At 45.1% G+C, this 21,404-nt stretch overlaps 1 protein-coding gene across 1 annotated transcript; it reads right to left on the minus strand.

Moving 5' to 3' along the window:
- Nucleotides 1-3,569: 3,569 nt before the first annotated feature.
- Nucleotides 3,570-16,080, minus strand: MS3_00004790 (uncharacterized protein). Its single transcript, XM_051212759.1, has 2 exons — nucleotides 14,268-16,080; nucleotides 3,570-7,930 (listed from the first exon to the last, which is right to left on the minus strand). Exons 1-2 carry the CDS (start codon nucleotides 14,767-14,769, stop codon nucleotides 7,338-7,340), a joined length of 1,095 nt encoding a protein of 364 aa, XP_051073390.1. The 5' UTR covers nucleotides 14,770-16,080; the 3' UTR covers nucleotides 3,570-7,337.
- Between the last annotated feature and the right edge of the window lie 5,324 nt (nucleotides 16,081-21,404).

Genomic DNA, 21,404 nt, shown 5'->3' on the forward strand with positions numbered 1-21,404 from the left:
ACTCCCTAATAGACCTCAATCAAGCCCAACTGACACTCGACGCCACAACCTCGCCAGAAGTGACGCCGCCCCCATTACCGCAGCTTCGTGTCGTCTTAACACCTCTATCGTCCCCGACCCAACTACAAAACCCTCCTCATGCAGATACAGCTCCCGACCTCATTAGAAATTCAATGCGAATACCACAGAATTACACCTGTGACTTAGACGCTTCATTTGATATGTCTCCTCCGCGATTAATACACCCAGACATGTACAGTTATCAGTGTTCATCAGTCGAACAGGAAAAACTGTTAACAGCAGCAGTAGAACTCCTCCAAAATGAATGCACGAGAATTAGATCCTCTAGCCTACTTGCCTTCATACAACGCGACATCATGAATATGAGCGCTGAGGATGTATCCGCCTTCGTCAACAGCCATGCAGATACGGTTTTCCCCAGAACATGGGTTCCCTCCAAACCTAGGTATCATTATCGCTCTCAATTAAACATTTCTCGAAAAAAGATGAGGAAAATAGCTTACGCACGTATCCAAACGCTATTTCATCACCGTCCAAAAGATGCTGCCAACACTGTTCTTGATGGTCGATGGATGAAACACCCTGTTGCTAGCCCATCCGACATTCACAACTTCGACAGTTTCTGGACCTCTGTCATGACTAAACCTAGCACTATGGATAACCGGGAAATCGTGCAAATAGTCGACACCACACCATCCCTCATCGAACCAATTCTTCCCTCCGACGTAGCATGGGCGCTAAAAGAAATGCATGGTACGGCCGCAGGAATAGACCGATTGACGTCATATGACCTGTCGCGATTCGGAAAGAATGGTCTGGCCGGTTACCTGAACACGTTGCTTGCCCTAGCATGTCCCCCAACGAACTTGTCAACCTCACGAGTGACATTCATCCCTAAGTCACTAAATCCCACACACCCCGAGGACTACCGCCCAGTGAGTGTTGCCCCAACAATCACAAGGTGTCTACATAAAATTCTAACCAGAAGATGGGTGCCACTATTCCCCCAAGAAAGGCTTCAGTTCGCCTTCCTGCACCGCGACGGTTGTTTTGAAGCTGTTAATCTTCTCCACTCAGTTATTCGGCACGTCCACACACACCACACAGGAGGTTCCTTCGCCCTACTGGATATCTCGCGAGCATTCGACACAGTCTCGCACAACTCCATTATTAGAGCAGCGAAGCGATACGGCGCACCGGAACTATTATGTAAATACCTTAGCAAATACTACGGTGACGCCACCAGCTGTCTCAATACCACGGAGTGTCATCCAACATGTGGAGTTAAACAGGGTGATCCACTTTCCCGCTACTATTCATCATGGTCCTTGATGAAGTTCTGGAAGGTCTAGACCCTATGACCCACCTGCAAATCGACGGAGAGGTTCTAAACTACATCGCATATGCGGATGACCTTGTAATATTCGCTCCAAATGCAACGCTGTTACAACAAAAACTGAACCGCATCTCCTCACTTTTGCACGATGCTGGATGGTCAGTAAATCCCGATAAGAGCCGAACCGTAGACCTGATTTCTGGGGGCCACAGCAAACTTACAGCTCTTACACAAACAGAATTCACCGTCGCCGGAACTCGTATCCCACCATTATCCGCTTCAGACTCCTTTACATACCTAGGAATACAGTTCAATTTCAAAGGTCAGTGCCCAGTTGACCATATCAAATCATTAAACAACTACCTACTAGAGATTACACGCGCTCCCTTAAACCGCAACAGCGCATGAAAATACTAAGAGATAATCTGCTGCCTAGACTACTCTATCCCCTGACTCTAGGAGTAGTTCATAAAAATACTCTAAAATCTATGGACCGAACGATACACGCCGCCATCAGGAAATGGCTAAGACTACCCTCTGACACCCCACTGGCGTATCTGTATTCCCCATTGCTTCAGGAGGTCTCGGCATCCCACACTTGACCTCATTAATTCCGCTCCACCGCCGTAAGCGACTTGAAGCTTTATTATCAGCACCCAACCGACTGCTACACAAACTGCCCACGTCCCCGGCCCTAGCCTCATATTCTCATCTTGGCCAGATGTAGGTCCGTATTGGACAAGAACGTGTGACATCGAAAGAAGAGATATCCCGATGTTGGGCGAAACAACTTCACTTATCCAACGACGGGAAGGGCCTTCTTCTTGCACAAAACAGTAAGGAGTCGCACACATGGCTACGTTGCCCACAATCCATCTATCCTAGTGTCTACATCAATGCGGTGAAACTACGTGGTGGATTACTATCTACCAAAACAAGAAGATCTAGAGGTGGTAGGATAGTAGGTGACCTCCGATGTAGGGGAAATTGCAACCATCACGAAACCATCCACCACATTTTGCAACATTGCTCGCGCACTCATGACATCAGGTGTAAGCGACATAACGAACTTTGCCAACTTGTTGCAAAGAAACTCCGCAGACTAGGAATTACGTTCTTAGAAGAGCCATGTATCCCCTAGAAACAACCTACTGCAAGCCGGACTTTATCATTATACGGGATACAATCGCCTACGTGATGGACATAACTATATCGGGCGACGGTAACACTCAAGCAAGCCGTTTGTTAAAAATCTCGAAATACGGCAATGAGCAAACCGTTGCATCGATTACACGCTTCCTCTCATCCAACAGACTCAATGTTTCAAGCGTCAGACAAACGCCCGTCGTCCTAACTTATAGAGGAATTCTCGAAAAGACTAGCTCTCAATCCCTTCGTCGCCTATCCTTCTCGTTCCGAGATCTTGGTGATCTATGTCTAAACACAATCCAGGGTTCGATCAAAATATACAACACGTATATGAGAGGAACTCAACGTTCATGCTCATAACTTCATCCTTGATCAAACGGTGCTCTGCTGTTCTTGTCTATCTTTATTATTTCTTATTCATTGAGTGATGCGGTTATGTTTCTACACGAGATTGGATTGTGAGGAGGAACGCTTAGTGGTGGCACGTGATTACAGTGATGTAAATGATGTTTCGTAGTGGTAGAACGTGTGGGCGAAAACTGAGAGCCAGTCGCCTGCCGGAACCCGGGATCGAACCGGGGACATTAAGATCTTCAGTCTAACGCTCTCCCAACTGAGCTATTCCGGAGACGTAGGTTCGCCCGAAAATCGCGCGGACTACACCTGGATCAGCTAATTTTGCAGAATGCAATATATATGCATCCACACCTTCATGTGCAAAATAGTAATGGTTTAACGACGCATATACGCGCATACATGTTAATACATCCATAACAAACACATATATATTTATATACATATATATATATACATATATATGCACATAAATATATATATATATATACATATATATTTATATACATATATATATATATATATATGCATATGATACAGATGTATTGCACACGACAACACATATACACACATGTTATAGCACATATATGCACATATGCAGAACATCGCAAGTATACGATATATGGATATATGTAATGCACAAGCCGAGACTCATGCATCCCATAGTATACACATAGGTATAAATGCTTTAACCAGACCGAAGTCTAGCGCAGTAAGGGAAATGATAGAGGAACATGTCCTCAAATCATTACGTCAAGCAGGGATAGGATTCAATGCCTCGCAGTATGAAAGCTGCTCGAGCACGTACGTCTCCCTGACAAAACATTAAGTCGTCTACAAACGATTTAGTATCCTCACGCTCACACCACAATTAGATATCGTGTCGATCCCCGTACCCCAAAATCCGGAGCACGGTTTACGGTCATCGCTCTGGCATAACACCAGACCTAATGGGCCTGGCCGAACACATGGTCCAGTCCAGACACCAAAAGGAATACGTAAGCTTGCCCAGCCACGTGTCGGATACAGAATGTACCGTTGCAAATTTGGACGGGATTCAGACGGCGTTCAGTCTTAATCCCTCAGATGGTAGCTTCGCACCATTGGCCTTTCGACCAGGCACATATACCAATTATCTGAACCTGCGGTTCCTCTCGTACTAAACAGGATTACCATAGCAACGGCCAGATTGTACTTCACTGATGTACTCATTAGTAGGGTAAAACTAACCTGTCTCACGACGGTCTGAACCCAGCTCACGTTCCCTATTAGTGGGTGAACAATCCAACGCTTGGTGAATTCTGCTTCACAATGATAGGAAGAGCCGACATCGAAGGATCAAAAAGCGACGTCGCTATGATCGCTTGGCCGCCACAAGCCAGTTATCCCTGTGGTGCCCCTTCCAGCCAAACTAGTTGGTGAAGCCTAGTAGGCCCTTCTGGAGAAGAGGCTACATCGAAGCACGGCACAACTACCGGGGCGCAATAGCTGTTTTTGCATTGTTTTTTGCCTTTGGTTTTACTTCCTGTCCGGTGATTGCTGACCACCTATGTACTACATAGCAGTTATTTATTATACCTTTTTTAGTTGGTAAAGTTTTGTTGCAGCCTGGGTATGGACATTTATTTTGTTCGTTTTTGGAGTTTATTTTATTAGTTTTGGTTTTGGGTTCAGTTTTAGTTAGATTATATTGTGGGTGGCATGACTGCATGTGTCTATTTAACCAACCCAACGTCTTATACGTTTTATTACAGTCAGTTAAGGGACAGTTATATTGGGACTCACTATTAGTTTTATTTTGGTGATCGTTTCTAATGTGTCTGTTCGTTTCTTTAATTGTAGCAAACTTTCTGTTACAGTTTGCATTTTGGCATACATGGTTTAGCTGGCGTTTCCTTATTATTTTTGGAAAGTGCTCCTGATATGCGTTTATTTTAACCTTGTTGGGTTGGTTTATCCAGTTACTAGGAAGGCGCTCACCCATTTCTTTAATGTCTTGAAATAGCTGTCTTAGCCAGTTTTTAGTATGGGCCTTCCTATTGTTGCACTGATTTTCAAAGTTACTATATAAAGACCTCACCATTAGGTTATTTGGTCTTTTATGCGCTACATACCACAAGTTTAGTCTGTTTTGCATAATTTTACTGGCTAAGTTTGGTAAGTTTATTTTAAGTTTAAGTTGCTCAACAGTATATTGTTTTCTATCATTTATATTTAGAATTATCCGTCTTACTGTATTTAACATCGCTTCTAGTCTAGACCAGTCTTGCTTCCTTAGTACTATTGATTCTAGACCATATGTGAGAATGGGGATTATTGAGGAATCCACCATCTTGGCTTTGGTATCAAGGTGGTAACTTTTCTGACACCTCTTGCTTCAAACTCCGAAAATAACATCAAAAGGATCGATAGGCCGCGCTTTCACGGTCTGTATTCGTACTGAAAATCAAAATCAAGTAAGCTTTTGCCCTTTTACTCTACGCCAGGTTTCTGTCCTGACTGAGCTCACCATAGGACACCCGCGTTACCATTTGACGGATGTACCGCCCCAGTCAAACTCCCCGCCTGACATGGTCTTCAGAACGGGTCGCACATCACATCAGGACTCAAACACCGCAATTTGCACCACGACTCATCTGACATGACCAAGATACCGAAGCACGCAGCGATAGACCACGCACTCCGGAATGTGCTTTGAACCAAAATACAATTTCGTTCCCGTTTCACTGAATAAGTGAAGAAACAATGATAGCAGTGGTATTTCATTAGCGCTGGACACCGAAGCACCCAGCTCCCACCTAAACTACATCCATCATGTCTCCTCACAAAGTCAGACTAGAGTCAAGCTCAACAGGATCTTCTTTCCCCGCTAATTCTGCCAAGCCCGTTCCCTTGGCTGTGGTTTCGCTAGATAGTAGATAGGGACAGTGGGAATCTCGTCAATCCATTCATGCGCGTCACTAATTAGATGACGAGGCATTTGGCTAATAACATATATTTTTGAGTAGCAAACTGTACACACCCAAGTGGGTTTGAAACAAAATGGAATACTCAAGATGTACAAGAAAAGATCTTCTCAGTTACCTCAAAACTCTTGTATGTAAGAGGAACATTATGAGGATAGTGCTTAGGTTAGTTGAGAGAGAATACGAAGGAGAAGTGGAGAAGAAAAAAGAGAAAAAAGAAAAAAGAAGAAAGAAAAAATAGTGATAATAATAGAAATAAAAAATAAATAAATAAAAATAATAATAATGGGAAAATAAATAAATAACTGAATAGATAAATGGTGTAAGGGAGAAAGAGAACACGATACCTGGGAATCGGAGACCGCCGGGGCACACACAGATAGTCAGTCGATTCATGAAAACCAATTGAAATAAGTGAAACAATCATTAATGAAAGCGAACAAGAAACGGAGGAATGATCGGAATACGATCCTGGACAGGTGGGGGCAGCGGACAAAGTGGAAAGAAGACATGCAGGCATAGAAACATAACCGCATCACTCAATGAATAAGAAATAATAAAGATAGACAAGAACAGCAGAGCACCGTTTGATCAAGGATGAAGTTATGAGCATGAACGTTGAGTTCCTCTCATATACGTGTTGTATATTTTGATCGAACCCTGGATTGTGTTTAGACATAGATCACCAAGATCTCGGAACGAGAAGGATAGGCGACGAAGGGATTGAGAGCTAGTCTTTTCGAGAATTCCTCTATAAGTTAGGACGACGGGCGTTTGTCTGACGCTTGAAACATTGAGTCTGTTGGATGAGAGGAAGCGTGTAATCGATGCAACGGTTTGCTCATTGCCGTATTTCGAGATTTTTAACAAACGGCTTGCTTGAGTGTTACCGTCGCCCGATATAGTTATGTCCATCACGTAGGCGATTGTATCCCGTATAATGATAAAGTCCGGCTTGCAGTAGGTTGTTTCTAGGGGGATACATGGCTCTTCTAAGAACGTAATTCCTAGTCTGCGGAGTTTCTTTGCAACAAGTTGGCAAAGTTCGTTATGTCGCTTACACCTGATGTCATGAGTGCGCGAGCAATGTTGCAAAATGTGGTGGATGGTTTCGTGATGGTTGCAATTTCCCCTACATCGGAGGTCACCTACTATCCTACCACCTCTAGATCTTCTTGTTTTGGTAGATAGTAATCCACCACGTAGTTTCACCGCATTGATGTAGACACTAGGATAGATGGATTGTGGGCAACGTAGCCATGTGTGCGACTCCTTACTGTTTTGTGCAAGAAGAAGGCCCTTCCCGTCGTTGGATAAGTGAAGTTGTTTCGCCCAACATCGGGATATCTCTTCTTTCGATGTCACACGTTCTTGTCCAATACGGACCTACATCTGGCCAAGATGAGAATATGAGGCTAGGGCCGGGGACGTGGGCAGTTTGTGTAGCAGTCGGTTGGGTGCTGATAATAAAGCTTCAAGTCGCTTACGGCGGTGGAGCGGAATTAATGAGGTCAAGTGTGGGATGCCGAGACCTCCTGAAGCAATGGGGAATACAGATACGCCAGTGGGGTGTCAGAGGGTAGTCTTAGCCATTTCCTGATGGCGGCGTGTATCGTTCGGTCCATAGATTTTAGAGTATTTTTATGAACTACTCCTAGAGTCAGGGGATAGAGTAGTCTAGGCAGCAGATTATCTCTTAGTATTTTCATGCGCTGTTGCGGTTTAAGGGGAGCGCGTGTAATCTCTAGTAGGTAGTTGTTTAATGATTTGATATGGTCAACTGGGCACTGACCTTTGAAATTGAACTGTATTCCTAGGTATGTAAAGGAGTCTGAAGCGGATAATGGTGGGATACGAGTTCCGGCGACGGTGAATTCTGTTTGTGTAAGAGCTGTAAGTTTGCTGTGGCCCCCAGAAATCAGGTCTACGGTTCGGCTCTTATCGGGATTTACTGACCATCCAGCATCGTGCAAAAGTGAGGAGATGCGGTTCAGTTTTTGTTGTAACAGCGTTGCATTTGGAGCGAATATTACAAGGTCATCCGCATATGCGATGTAGTTTAGAACCTCTCCGTCGATTTGCAGGTGGGTCATAGGGTCTAGACCTTCCAGAACTTCATCAAGGACCATGATGAATAGTAGCGGGAAAGTGGATCACCCTGTTTAACTCCACATGTTGGATGACACTCCGTGGTATTGAGACAGCTGGTGGCGTCACCGTAGTATTTGCTAAGGTATTTACATAATAGTTCCGGTGCGCCGTATCGCTTCGCTGCTCTAATAATGGAGTTGTGCGAGACTGTGTCGAATGCTCGCGAGATATCCAGTAGGGCGAAGGAACCTCCTGTGTGGTGTGTGTGGACGTGCCGAATAACTGAGTGGAGAAGATTAACAGCTTCAAAACAACCGTCGCGGTGCAGGAAGGCGAACTGAAGCCTTTCTTGGGGGAATAGTGGCACCCATCTTCTGGTTAGAATTTTATGTAGACACCTTGTGATTGTTGGGGCAACACTCACTGGGCGGTAGTCCTCGGGGTGTGTGGGATTTAGTGACTTAGGGATGAATGTCACTCGTGAGGTTGACAAGTTCGTTGGGGGACATGCTAGGGCAAGCAACGTGTTCAGGTAACCGGCCAGACCATTCTTTCCGAATCGCGACAGGTCATATGACGTCAATCGGTCTATTCCTGCGGCCGTACCATGCATTTCTTTTAGCGCCCATGCTACGTCGGAGGGAAGAATTGGTTCGATGAGGGATGGTGTGGTGTCGACTATTTGCACGATTTCCCGGTTATCCATAGTGCTAGGTTTAGTCATGACAGAGGTCCAGAAACTGTCGAAGTTGTGAATGTCGGATGGGCTAGCAACAGGGTGTTTCATCCACCGACCATCAAGAACAGTGTTGGCAGCATCTTTTGGACGGTGACGAAATAGCGTTTGGATACGTGCGTAAGCTATTTTCCTCATCTTTTTCGAGAAATGTTTAATTGAGAGCGATAATGATACCTAGGTTTGGAGGGAACCCATGTTCTGGGGAAAACCGTATCTGCATGGCTGTTGACGAAGGCGGATACATCCTCAGCGCTCATATTCATGATGTCGCGTTGTATGAAGGCAAGTAGGCTAGAGGATCTAATTCTCGTGCATTCATTTTGGAGGAGTTCTACTGCTGCTGTTAACAGTTTTTCCTGTTCGACTGATGAACACTGATAACTGTCCATGTCTGGGTGTATTAATCGCGGAGGAGACATATCAAGTGAAGCGTCTAAGTCACAGGTGTAATTCTGTGGTATTCGCATTGGGTTTCTAATGAGGTCGGGAGCTGTATCTGCATGAGGAGGGTTTTGTAGTTGGGTCGGGGACGATAGAGGTGTTAAGACGACACGAAGCTGCGGTAATGGGGGCGGCGTCACTTCTGGCGAGGTTGTGGCGTCGAGTGTCAGTTGGGCTTGATTGAGGTCTATTAGGGAGTCGTTAACGGGGAGGTGATTCTTCAGCTTCAGAGTTTAGTATGGGTGTAGGCGGCACCTGGGACGTGGTAGGGTCGGTATTGGGTGTGTTGAGAGCGATGTGGTGTGAAATGACGTCTGGGGTTGGGGTAGACGGTTTCGTCCAGTGAAGGTGAAGGGGCCGTCGTTTAATGGCTTCAGCAGTCCTACGTGTCATTATTGTTGATATATGTTGGCACAAGTCATTTTTGGTGGGGAAATGTTTAGCTTCACGTTCTGCGATCGTCAGGAGCGAAGCATCATCAGACTGCGACCATATGCGTGACACGGGCTGAGACTTGATTCGTCGTTGGAGCATTTCATTGTATTCACAGATATGTCGATGGCGGATATGTTGTGATAAACCTCTGTTGGATGGAAAAACCGCTGCACAAAGAATACATAATGGTTGTTGCACATCACGTTGGGTAGAAAATGGAGGGCAGACTGTGTGGTGAGCTGCCGCGACATGCGTAAGAAGAGTCTCGTGTGTGGAGAAGACACCGAAGCATATGAGACAGGTGGAAGAAGAGTCGGAATATGAATGGTTGGACGAAGGATTAGAAGAAAAGGGATCAGGTCGTAGAGAGGTTGTGTCAGTTTCGGCGCGGGTTGAGACCGGCATCTTTTGATATTGTGTTGACACAACTGACAAGCCAGAGAGTTCGTTATTCAGAACACGCTAGCAGTTGAGGACGAATTTGTATTCGCGTCACGGACCGTTCATAGGCCCTCTCCGTGACTAATGATGCAGTGATTATGGGACTGCCAAAGTACGACTTGATCAACTAAACAAGCACAAACAAACAAACCAACAACAACAGCAAAAAAAACCATAACAGAAGAGACAAGAGAACAGACAATAATAATGCAGCAAAATGTTGTATACCAAAAAAAAATTGAAGTGTGATGGAATATTGGAAAAGTATTAGGAAGTTTACCAAAACAATTGTAAAGTTAAAAAGCCTCTTCAAACACAAGGTTAGTAAACAGAAACTAAGTTGTGAGAAGCTGGGTTACAGCCCAGGTTGATTATAGGTAAGAAACAAAATGGAAGTGGATGCAGCAAATTGTTGTACACCAAAAATTGAAGAAAGTGTGATGGAATATTGGAAAAGTATTAGGAAGTTTACCAAAACAATTGTAAAGTTAAAAAGCCTCTTCAAACACAAGGTTAGTAAACAGAAACTAAGTTGTGAGAAGCTGGGTTACAGCCCAGGTTGATTATAGGTAAGAAACAAAATGGAAGTAGATGCAGCAAATTGTTGTACACCAAAAATTGAAGAAAGTGTGATGGAATATTGGAAAAGTATTAGGAAGTTTACCAAAATAATTGTGAAGTTAAAAAGCCTATTGGAACACAAGGTTAAGAAATAGACACTACGTTGTGAAAAACGAAAATTTTCAGTAATTGTGAATAAATATTGGAAAAATGATTATGATAGATGACTTATTATAATAATAGTGGTATAAAACGTCAGTATTAAAGTTATAATAGTCACAATAGTGTTTGTATTGATGCCTTAGGCAGACTTACCGAACTTGCAACTACACTCGTCTAATTGTATTCCGTACATAATCCATAATGAATTGTGGTTGTTAAAGTTGTGTATGTTTTAATGCGTATATTCATGAATTGATGTAATGAGAAAATGAGGTTTTATTAGTCCAGTTAGAATAAATATCCGTTGTTCCGAAATGCTGTTCTAGACCAAATTGATAAATAACGTAAGTTGGGCCAATATAGTTATATCTCCAGAATCGCCGTGTGGAGTAGAGTTGAATTGAAAAGCGTCGATCCAGAAATGACGTAGTTGATACTAAGAAAAGGACCAAATACAAAATAGACGATGGAGAGCAGCGTGCTATTTGAGTGTTAACCAGTTACTCAAGCTGCTCTTGCGTGTGTACCGCTCACACGACACCTAGAGGTTGCACAGGAGCCACCTGCACTTCCCCTACCCTTTCGGACACACAAGTTGGTTGGTTTGTTCTGCCTGATCACCGGACATCCGATCTGTAACCACATGTCGAGGCACCCCCAGATGGGCACCTTATGAATCAACTCAATCCCTCCAACCAAGCCACTACCCACACCTCCGTCGTCAACGGCAGCAGGGCGGATCTTTATCGGCCAACCCCGGAGATCCTATCTGGGTTACCGAGCTACCGAGGCCATGCACTAGCCCGCAGCATTTGCCACCAGCTTTACTAGTCCTTGCCGTCTTTACCAGATGACCGGGCCTCTCTCTGCAGCCCACATAAAGCCGAAGGATCAGTTCTGGATACGGTAGGTTCCGCTAGAGCGCACATGTTCCCAGGAGGAAGACTCCACGAACCCAGGTCGACGACATGCATCAACCCAGGCGGGGCTCCACCACCACATTAGCCCTCACGAACCAATGCAAGATGGGTAGAAGTCATGTGTGGCCGCGCGCACCCGCTACATATTGCTATGCCAGGTACCTCCTTCGGCGCACAACTGCCCCATTGGAGACCCGAAGGCCTCGACGACATTAAGCCGTCACGCCGCTGTACCTAGGGTAATAACCACCAAGCCAGGGCGCATACAGTCCAGCACGGAGCCGGGTGCATGCTACATTCAAAACCACTGGAGCCCAGAGTAGTACCACCAGGCCAGGGTACATACAGTCCAGCACGAAGCCAGGTGCATGCCATTTAGAAAGCAGGCCTAAAGACGTTCAGCCAGCTCTCAAGGTAACATTTAGCCGTAGCAGCGAATTGCCGCCACGTTACCAGCGGGAACCACGAAGAGGTAGCTACCCTGCAACTACAACCCCCAAAAGGCAACTAAAGACCTCCTCATTAGATGACGAGGCATTTGGCTAATAACATATATTTTTAAGTATCAAATTGTACACGCCCAAATGGGTTTGGAACAAAATGAAATACTTAAGATGTACAAAAGATGTTTTCTCATTAAGATCGAAAACATGGATGTGAAGTAGATAAGGGTTGTGGAGAGAGCATCAAGTGAATAATACTGAAATTAATTAGTGTGGAGAAGAATAGTGATAATATTACTAATAATAAATGTAAAAATAGAAATAATCAAATTAAAGTGTCAATAGAGCATAAGATTTTCAGAAGCATGTTGAGAACCGAATACCGGGGAATCAAACACTGACGTGTGCTAACATAATTAACCAATCGATCAATGAAGACCAACCAAATTCAATGAAGCAATCAACATTAGAAGAGAAGAAAGAAAAGAGAGAGAGAGAAAAAAAGAGAAAAAAAAGGAAAGAGAAAAAAAAACAAAACACTGAGGAACAGAAGGGTAACTCCAATTACTATCTTGGATAGGTGAGGAAAGCGGACAAAATGGAACGAAGACAGGCAGACGTTGAAGCACAGATGGCATCAGTCAATTAACAAGAAATAATGAAGACAGACAATAATGAGCAGAGTAGCGTTTAAGAAAGAATGACGTTATGTATATGAACGTTGAGTACCTCTCATGTATGTGTTATAGACTTTGATTGAACCTTGAATTGCGTTCATGCATAGATCCCCAAGATCCCGGAATGAGAAACAAAGACGTCGGAGGGATTGAGAGCTTGATTTTTCGAGGATCCCTCTATATGTTAGGACGATGGGGGTTTGTCTGATGCTGGAAACATTATGGCCGCTGGATGACAGGAAGCGTATAATCGAAGCCACAGTATGCTCATTGCCGTATTTTGAAATTTTTAACAAACGGCTCGCTTGAGTGTTACTGTCGTCCGATATAGTTACGTCCATGACATAGGCGATCCCATCCCGTATGATAATAAAGTCTGGCCTACAGTAGGTCGTTTCCATGGGTACGCACGGCTCTTCTAAGAATGTGATGCCTAGTCTGCGAAGCTTCTTTGCAACAAGTTTGCATAGGTCATTGTGTCTCTTACATCTGATGTCATGGGTACACGAGCAATGTTGCAGTATGTGTTGGATGGTTTCGTGGTGATTGCATCCTCCCCTACATCGCAGGTCATTCACTATCCTACCACCTCTAGATCTTCTTGTTTTGGTAGGCAGTAATCCACCACGCAATTTCACCGCATTGATGTATACACTAGGAAATATGGTTTGGGGGCAGCGTAACCATGTATGTGATTCCTTACTGTGTTGTGCTAGAACAAGACCCTTCCCATCGTTGGATAAGTACAGTTGTCTCGCCCAGCATTGAGATATCTCTTCTTTCGAAGTCACACTTTCTTGTCCAATACGAACCTGCATCTGGCCAAGATGAGAATATGAGGCTAGGGCCTGAGACGTGGGTAGTTTGTGTAGCAGTCGGTTGGGTGCTGATAATAAAGCTTCAAGTCGCTTACGGCGGTGGAGCGGAATTAATGAAGTCAAGTGTGGTATGCCAAGACCGCCTGCAGCAATGGGTGAGTGGAGATACGCCAGTGGGGTGTCCGAAGGTAGTCTTAACCATTTTCTAATAGCGGCGTGTATCGTCCGGTCCATAGATTTCAGCGTATTCTTATGAACTACTCCTAGAGTCAGGGGATAGAGTAATCTAGGCAGTAGATTATCTCTTAATATTTTCATTCGCTGTTGCGGTTTAAGGGGGGCGCGTGTAATTTCTAGTAGGTAGTTGTTTAGTGATTCGATATGGTCAACGGGGCACCGACCTTTGAAATTGAACTGTATCCCTAGGTATGTAAAGGAGTCTGAAGCGGATAATGGTGGGATACGAGTTCCGGCGACGGTGAATTCTGTTTGTGCAAGAGCTGTAAGTTTGCTGTGGCCCCCAGAAATCAGGTCTACCGTTCGGCTCTTATCGGGGTTTATTGACCATCCAGCATCGTGCAAAAGTGAGGAGATGCGGTTCAGTTTTTGTTGCAACAGCGTTGCATTTGGAGCGAATATTACAAGGTCATCCGCATATGCGATGTAGTTTAGAACCTCTCCGTCGATTTGTAGGTGGGTCATAGGGTCTAGACCTTCCAGAACTTCATCCAGGACCATGATGAATAATAGCGGGGAAAGTGGATCACCCTGTTTAACTCCACATGTCGGATGACACTCCGTGGTATTGAGACAGCTTGTGGCGTCACCGTAGTATTTGCTGAGGTATTTACATAATAGTTCTGGTGCGCCGTATCGCTTCGCTGCTCTAATAATGGAGTTGTGCGAGACTGTGTCGAAAGCTCGCGAGATATCCAGCAGGGCGAAGGAACCTCCTGTATGGTGCGTGTGGATGTGCCGAATAACCGAGTGGAGAAGATTAACGGCTTCAAAACAGCCGTCGCGGTGCAGGAAGGCAAATTGGAGTCTTTCTTGGGGGAACAGTGGCACCCATCTTCTGGCTAGAATTTTATGAAGACACCTTGTGATTGTTGAGGGGGGGGGGCACTCACTGGGCGGTAGTCCTCGGGGTGTGTGGGGTTTAGTAACTTGGGGATGAATGTCACTCTTGCGGTTGACAAGTTCTTGGGGAGACATGCTAGGGCAAGCAGCGTGTTCAGGTAGCCGGCCAGACCATTCTTTCCGAATCGCGACAGGTCATATGACGTCAATCGGTCTATTCCTGCGGCCGTACCATGCATTTCTTTTAGCGCCCATGCTACGTCGGAGGGAAGAACTGGTTCGATGAGGGATGGTGTGGTGTCTACTATTTGCACAATTTCCCGGTTATCCATAGTGCTAGGTTTAGTCATGACAGAGGTCTAGAAACTGTCGAAGTTATGAATGTCGAATGGGCTAGCAACAGGGTGTTTCATCCACCGACCATCTAGAACAGTGTTGGCAGCATCTTTTGGACGGTGATGAAATAGTGTCTGGATACGTGCGTAAGCGATTTTCCTCATCTTCTTTCGAGAAATGTTTAATTGGGAGCGATAATGATACCTAGGTTTGGAGGGAACCCATGTTCTGGGGAAAACCGTATCTGCATGGCTGTTGACGAAGGCGGATACATCCTCAGCGCTCATATTCATGATGTCTCGTTGTATGAAGGCAAGTAGGCTAGAGGATCTTATTCTCGTGCATTCATTTTGGAGGAGTTCTACTGCTGCTGTTAACAGTTTTTCCTGTTCGACTGATGAACACTGATAACTGTACATGTCTGGGTGTATCAATCGCGGAGGAGACATATCAAATGAAGCGTCTAAGTCACAGGTGTAATTCTGTGGTATTCGCATTGAATTTCTAATGAGGTCGGGAGCTGTATCTGCATGAGGAGGGTTTCGTAGTTGGGTCGGGGACGATAGAGGTGTTAAGACGACGCGAAGCTGCGGTAGTGGGGGCGGCGTCACATCTGGCGACGTTGTGGCGTCGAGTATCAGTTGGGCTTGGTTGAGGTCTATTAGTGAGTCGTTAACGGGAAGATGTGATTCGTGAGCTTCAGTGTTCAGTGTAGGTGTATGCGACACCTGGGACGTGATAGGGTCGGTATTGAGCGTGCTGGGAGCGACGTGGTACGAAATGGCGTCTGGGGTTGGGGTAGACGGTTTCGTCCAGTGAAGGTGTAGGAGCCGTCGTTTAATGGCTTCAGCAGTCCTACGTGTCATTATTGTTGATATATGTTGGCACAGGTCATTTTTGGTGGGGAAATTTTTAGTCTCACGTTCAGCGATCGTCAGGAGCGAAGCATCATCAGACTGCGACCATATGCGTGACACGGGCTGAGACTTGATTCGTCGTTGGAGCATTTCATTGTATTCACAGATATGTCGATGGCGGATATGTTGTGATAAACCTCTGTTGGATGGAAAAGCGGCTGCACAAAGAATACATAATAGTTGTTGCACATCACGTTGGGTAGGAAGTGGAGGGCAGACTGTGTGGTGAGCTGCCGCGACATGCGTAAGAAGAGTCTCGTGTGTGGAGAAGACACCGAAGCATATGAGGCAGGTGGAAGAAGAGTCGGAATATGAATGGTTGGACGAAGGATTGGAAGAAAAGGGATCAGGTAGTAGAGAGGTTGTGTCAGTTTCGGCGCGGGTTGAGACCGGCATCTTTTGATATTGCGTTGACACAACTGACAAGCCAGAGAGTTCGTTATTCAGAACGCGCTAGCAGTTGAGGACGAGTTATTATTCGCGTCACGGACCGTTCATAGGCCCTCTCCGTGACTAATGATGATGGTACTGTCAAAGTACAACTTGATCAACTAGACCAGCACAAACAAACAAGCCCACACAACAGCAAAAATAAAAACGGAAGAAACACAAGAACAGACAATGATAATATATAAAAAAAAAAAAAAAATTACCAAGATTTTGGAAGCAGTATAATATTCCAGATTGAAACTAGCTAAGAGTTGAAATATAGGCATATGTAGTAGGACGTTGTACAATAAAACTTGTAGGACGTGGGAAGATAATATGGGAAGAACTATTAAGAAGTTGATTTCACGTAGGAAATGAATTGGAAGCAGACGCAGAAATTGTTATACACCAAAGTTGAAGAAAGTGTGGTGGAATATTGGAAAAGTATCAGGAAGTTTACCAAAATAATTGTCAAGTTAAAAAGCCTCTTCAAACACAAGGCTAATAAACACGGATTGGAATGTGAGAGACTGAGTTACAGCCCAGGTTGATTATAGGTAAGAAACAAAATGGAAGTAGATGCAGCAAATTGTTGTACACCAAAAATTGAAGAAAGTGTGATGGAATATTGGAAAAGTATTAGGAAGTTTACCAAAACAATTGTAAAGTTAAAAAGCCTATTCAAACACAAGGCTAATATAGCGGGACTGGAGTGTGGTAGACTTGGTTACAGCCTAGGTTGATTATAGGTAAGAAACAAAATGGAAGTAGATGCAGCAAATTGTTGTACACCAAAAATTGAAGAAAGTGTGATGGAATATTGGAAAAGTATTAGGAAGTTTACCAAAATAATTGTCAAGTTAAAAAGCCTATTCAAACACAAGGCTAATATAGCGGGACTGGAGTGTGGTAGACTGGGTTACAGCCCAGGTTGATTATAGGTAAGAAACAAAATGGAAGTGGATGCAGCAAATTGTTGTACACCAAAAATTGAAGAAAGTGTGATGGAATATTGGAAAAGTATTAGGAAGTTTACCAAAATAATTGTCAAGTTAAAAAGCCTCTTCAAACACAAGGCTAATAAACACGGATTGGAATGTGAGAGACTGAGTTACAGCCCAGGTTGATTATAGGTAAGAAACAAAATGGAAAAGGATGCAGCAAATTGTTGTACACCAAAAATTGAAGAAAGTGTGATGGAATATTGGAAAAGTATTAGGAAGTTTACCAAAACAATTGTCAAGTTAAAAAGCCTCTTCAAACACAAGGCTAATAAACACGGATTGGAATGTGAGAGACTGAATTACAGCCCAGGTTGATTATAGGTAAGAAAGAAAATGGGAGTAGACGCAGGAAGTTGTTGTACACCAAAAATTGAAGAAAGTGTGATGGAATATTGGAAAAGTATTAGGAAGTTTACCAAAACAAATGTCAAGTTAAAAAGCCTCTTTAAACAGAAGGCTAATAAAGCGGGACTGGAATGTGGTAGACAGGGTGACGGCCTAGGTTGATTATAGGTAAGAAAGAAAATGGAAGGAAATGCAGCAGGTTGTTGTACACCAAAGAGTAAAGGAGATGTGATGAAATATTGGAAAATATTAGGAAGTTGTCAAAAACAACACTACGCTCTGACAAACGAAGAGTTTAAGAATATTGTAAAAGAAAATGAAAACGATTATGGTAGATAGTTTGTAAGAATAATAGTAATATAAAGCGTCACTACTACAGTTATAATAATCACAATAGTGTTTGTAATGATGCCTCAGGCAGACTTACCGAAATTGCATATACATCCGGATTATTGTATTCCGTATATATTCCATAATGAATTGTGTTATTAATGTTGTGTATGGTTTAATGCGTATATTCAGGAATCGATGTACTGAAAAATGAGGTTTTATTAGTCCAGATAGAATAAGTATCCGTTGTTCCGCACTGCTGTTCTAGACCAAATTGAGGGTTAACGTGAGTTGAGCCAAAATAGTTATATCTCTAGAATCGCCGAGTTGAGTAGAGTTGAAATGAAAAGCGTTGATCCAGAAATGACGTAGTTGATACTAGGAAAAGGACCAAATACAAAATAGACGATGGAGAGCAGCGTGCTACGATATGCTTTTCTAGACCAAATTGATAAATAACGTAAGTTGGGCCAATATAGTTATATCTCTAGAATCGCCGAGTTGAGTAGAGTTGAATTGAAAAGCGTTGATCCAGAAAAGACGCAGATAATTCGAAGAAACGAACCAAATCCAAAGGTGACGATGGAGAGCAGCGTGCTACCAGAAGAGAGTCATAGTTACTCCCGCCGTTTACCCGCGCTTGGTTGAATTTCTTCACTTTGACATTCAGAGCACTGGGCAGAAATCACATTGTGTCAAAACCAATCAGTGGACATCGCAATGCTTTGTTTTAATTAGACAGTCGGATTCCCCTGGTCCGTGCCAGTTCTGAGTTAGCCGTCGCGCGCCGGACCATGGAAGTACAGCCGCTTGACGCAACGTGGAACAAGTCCTCGCGCGTTGCTAGCTGAACGACACTAACAGCTGAAACCGCCCACGATCGACCCGGGTCAGAGTCCAGTAACCTCACCACGACGCGCACCGAAGCACACAAAGCAGCAAAGAAACCAGCCCCCAACTGGACCGACACGTATCTGATCTCGGCCTGTCTGACTCGGCCCCCAGAGCCAATCCTTCTCCCGAAGTTACGGATCCAATTTGCCGACTTCCCTTACCTACATTGTTCAATTGCCAGAGGCTGTTCACCTTGGAGACCTGCTGTGGATATGGGTACGGCCTGCCACGAAAATTATACTGCCTCGCTCGGATTTTCAAGGGCCGACAGGAGCGTTCCGGACACCACAAGAAGGGTGGTGCTTTACGGAGGCTAGCCCCCTATCTCCGGACAAGCCGATTCCAGGGGGTGGATGCACTCCTAACAAAGAAAAGAGAACTCTTCCCAGAACTCCCGCCGACGTCTCCGAGGTCGGTTGCGTTACCGCGCTGGGCGCACGCCGAACCAAAGGCCCGACACACACCAATCTCCGTGGACAGGGTCGGGAATATTAACCCGATTCCCTTTCGCTACAGGGGCTGCAATGCAACAGTACTTTGCAGATTACTGAACAAAGCCCGCGAACGGACAATGTCAGGCACCCCGTCTCTGTTCCGATTTACCGGATCACTTAGGACCGCCTGACCCGTGGTCAACTGCTGTTCCCATGGAACCCTTCTCCACCTCGGCCTTCAAGGTTCTCACTTGAATATTTGCTACTACCACCAAGATCTGCGCCTGTGGTTGCTTCACCTAGGCTCACGCCTGAGGCTTCCCGCTAGCCACAGCGACCCTCCTACTCGTTGCCGTTACTCCATGCCTGGACCAAGTGCAGCTTGCCCTCACACAGCATAGGCCCAGCTTACAGCAACGGTCCGGTATAGGTCCAACGCTCGAGCGCCATCCATTTTCAGGGCTGGTTGATTCGGCAGGTGAGTTGTTACACACTCCTTAGCGGCTTCCGACTTCCATGGCCACCGTCCTGCTGTCTAGACCAACCAACACCTTTTGTGGTATCTCATGAGCGTCGTGTTAGGCACCTTAACCGAACGTTTGGTTCATCCCACAGCGCCAGTTCTGCTTACCAAAAATGGCCCACTTGGCACTCACATTCAATGCAAAACTCCAATTAAGCGAGTTAAGCTTCTCACCCATTTAAAGTTTGAGAATAGGTTGAGGATGATTTATCCCCAATGCCTCTAATCATTCGCTTTACCGGATAAAACTGTTTATTTCTCAGAATGCCAGCTATCCTGAGGGAAACTTCGGAGGGAACCAGCTACTAGATAGTTCGATTAGTCTTTCGCCCCTATACTCACGTTATACGATCGATTTGCACGTCAGAATCGCTACGGTCCTCCACCAGAGTTTCCTCTGGCTTCAACCTTCACAAGCATAGTTCACCATCTTTCGGGTCTCAACGTGTACGCTCTTGCTCCGCCCCGACGGTGCACACAACACGAGGTCACATGTCTACGTCATGGGACGGGCCGGTGATGCGCCCGCTGCTCGCAACTTGGAAAGTATGAGCAAGACAACAGGATCTCACCTCAGTCCGGACAAGCCGAACCTTTACCTTCACTTCGCCTTTGGGTTTCGTAACACCCAATGACTCGCGCACATGTTAAACTCCTTGGTCCGTGTTTCAAGACGGGTCAGGTGGATCGTCTACCACTACACCACAGACTATTGGCCCAACGCAAACCACACACGCAACCGCCAACGTGACAAAATCAAGCCATCAGCCGACCAGCCGAAGCTAGTAACGAGCCGACCAGACTCAACAACGCCCGAAGGTCTAGGCACGCATGCGAAGCCGCCATCTCCGACACACCGCACAGCTCCGCTACAGCCGGCTAGTAACACTCACAGCCCATAGATGAGCCAAAGAGTCACCTGCCGACCCAACCAAGACTGACGGAAATCAGACCTGATCAGTTTGGCCATAGCAGACAGGCAGCAGTGCCGGTCGTGGTGAACACTCTGAGAAAGTGCACTGACAAGCAGACCCTCACACCAACAGTGCATGCGTCGTATGTAAACGATTCACACATACCCACCAAAAGGCAGGCACCTGCGGTTAAGCAGACACTAAAGGCGGCCAGTATGCCCAAGCACAAATCACACTCATCAGCTGAATTCCCAGAGCTTGCAGTTCAACTCCACCTGTTTACCTTTGAACGGTTTCACGCACTGTTTACTCTCTCTTCAAAGTACTTTTCAACTTTCCCTCACGGTACTTGTTTGCTATCGGACTCGTGTAAGTATTTAGCCTTGGATGGAGTCTACCACCCACTTTGGGCTGCATTCACAAACAACCCGACTCCAAGGGTAGCTCAGAACAGAATTGTCACACTTGATCTCTACCCCCACGGGCCTTTCACCCTCTTTGGGCCAGAATGGGAAGCCGTGCTCATTGCTGGACTTGGGGTAGAGCAGTAATGTCTGAAGCCAACCTAAACACCACATTGCCTCACGATCAATTAACCGCAGGCTTCGGTGTTGGGCTAATCCCTGTTCACTCGCAGTTAATAG

This window comes from Schistosoma haematobium, chromosome 1, assembly GCF_000699445.3.
Source record: "Schistosoma haematobium chromosome 1, whole genome shotgun sequence".
Lineage (NCBI taxonomy): Eukaryota > Metazoa > Platyhelminthes > Trematoda > Strigeidida > Schistosomatidae > Schistosoma > Schistosoma haematobium.

Bases quoted from the DNA above. Each gene is read 5' to 3' on its own strand.
- MS3_00004790 (XM_051212759.1), bottom strand. From the start codon at position 14,769: ATGTCTCCCCAAGAACTTGTCAACCGCAAGAGTGACATTCATCCCCAA. The intron at 7,931-14,267 runs GTCTAGACCCTA...AAGTTCTGGAAG, and splicing joins CCTGGATGAAGTTCTGGAAG to GTCTAGACCCTATGACCCAC.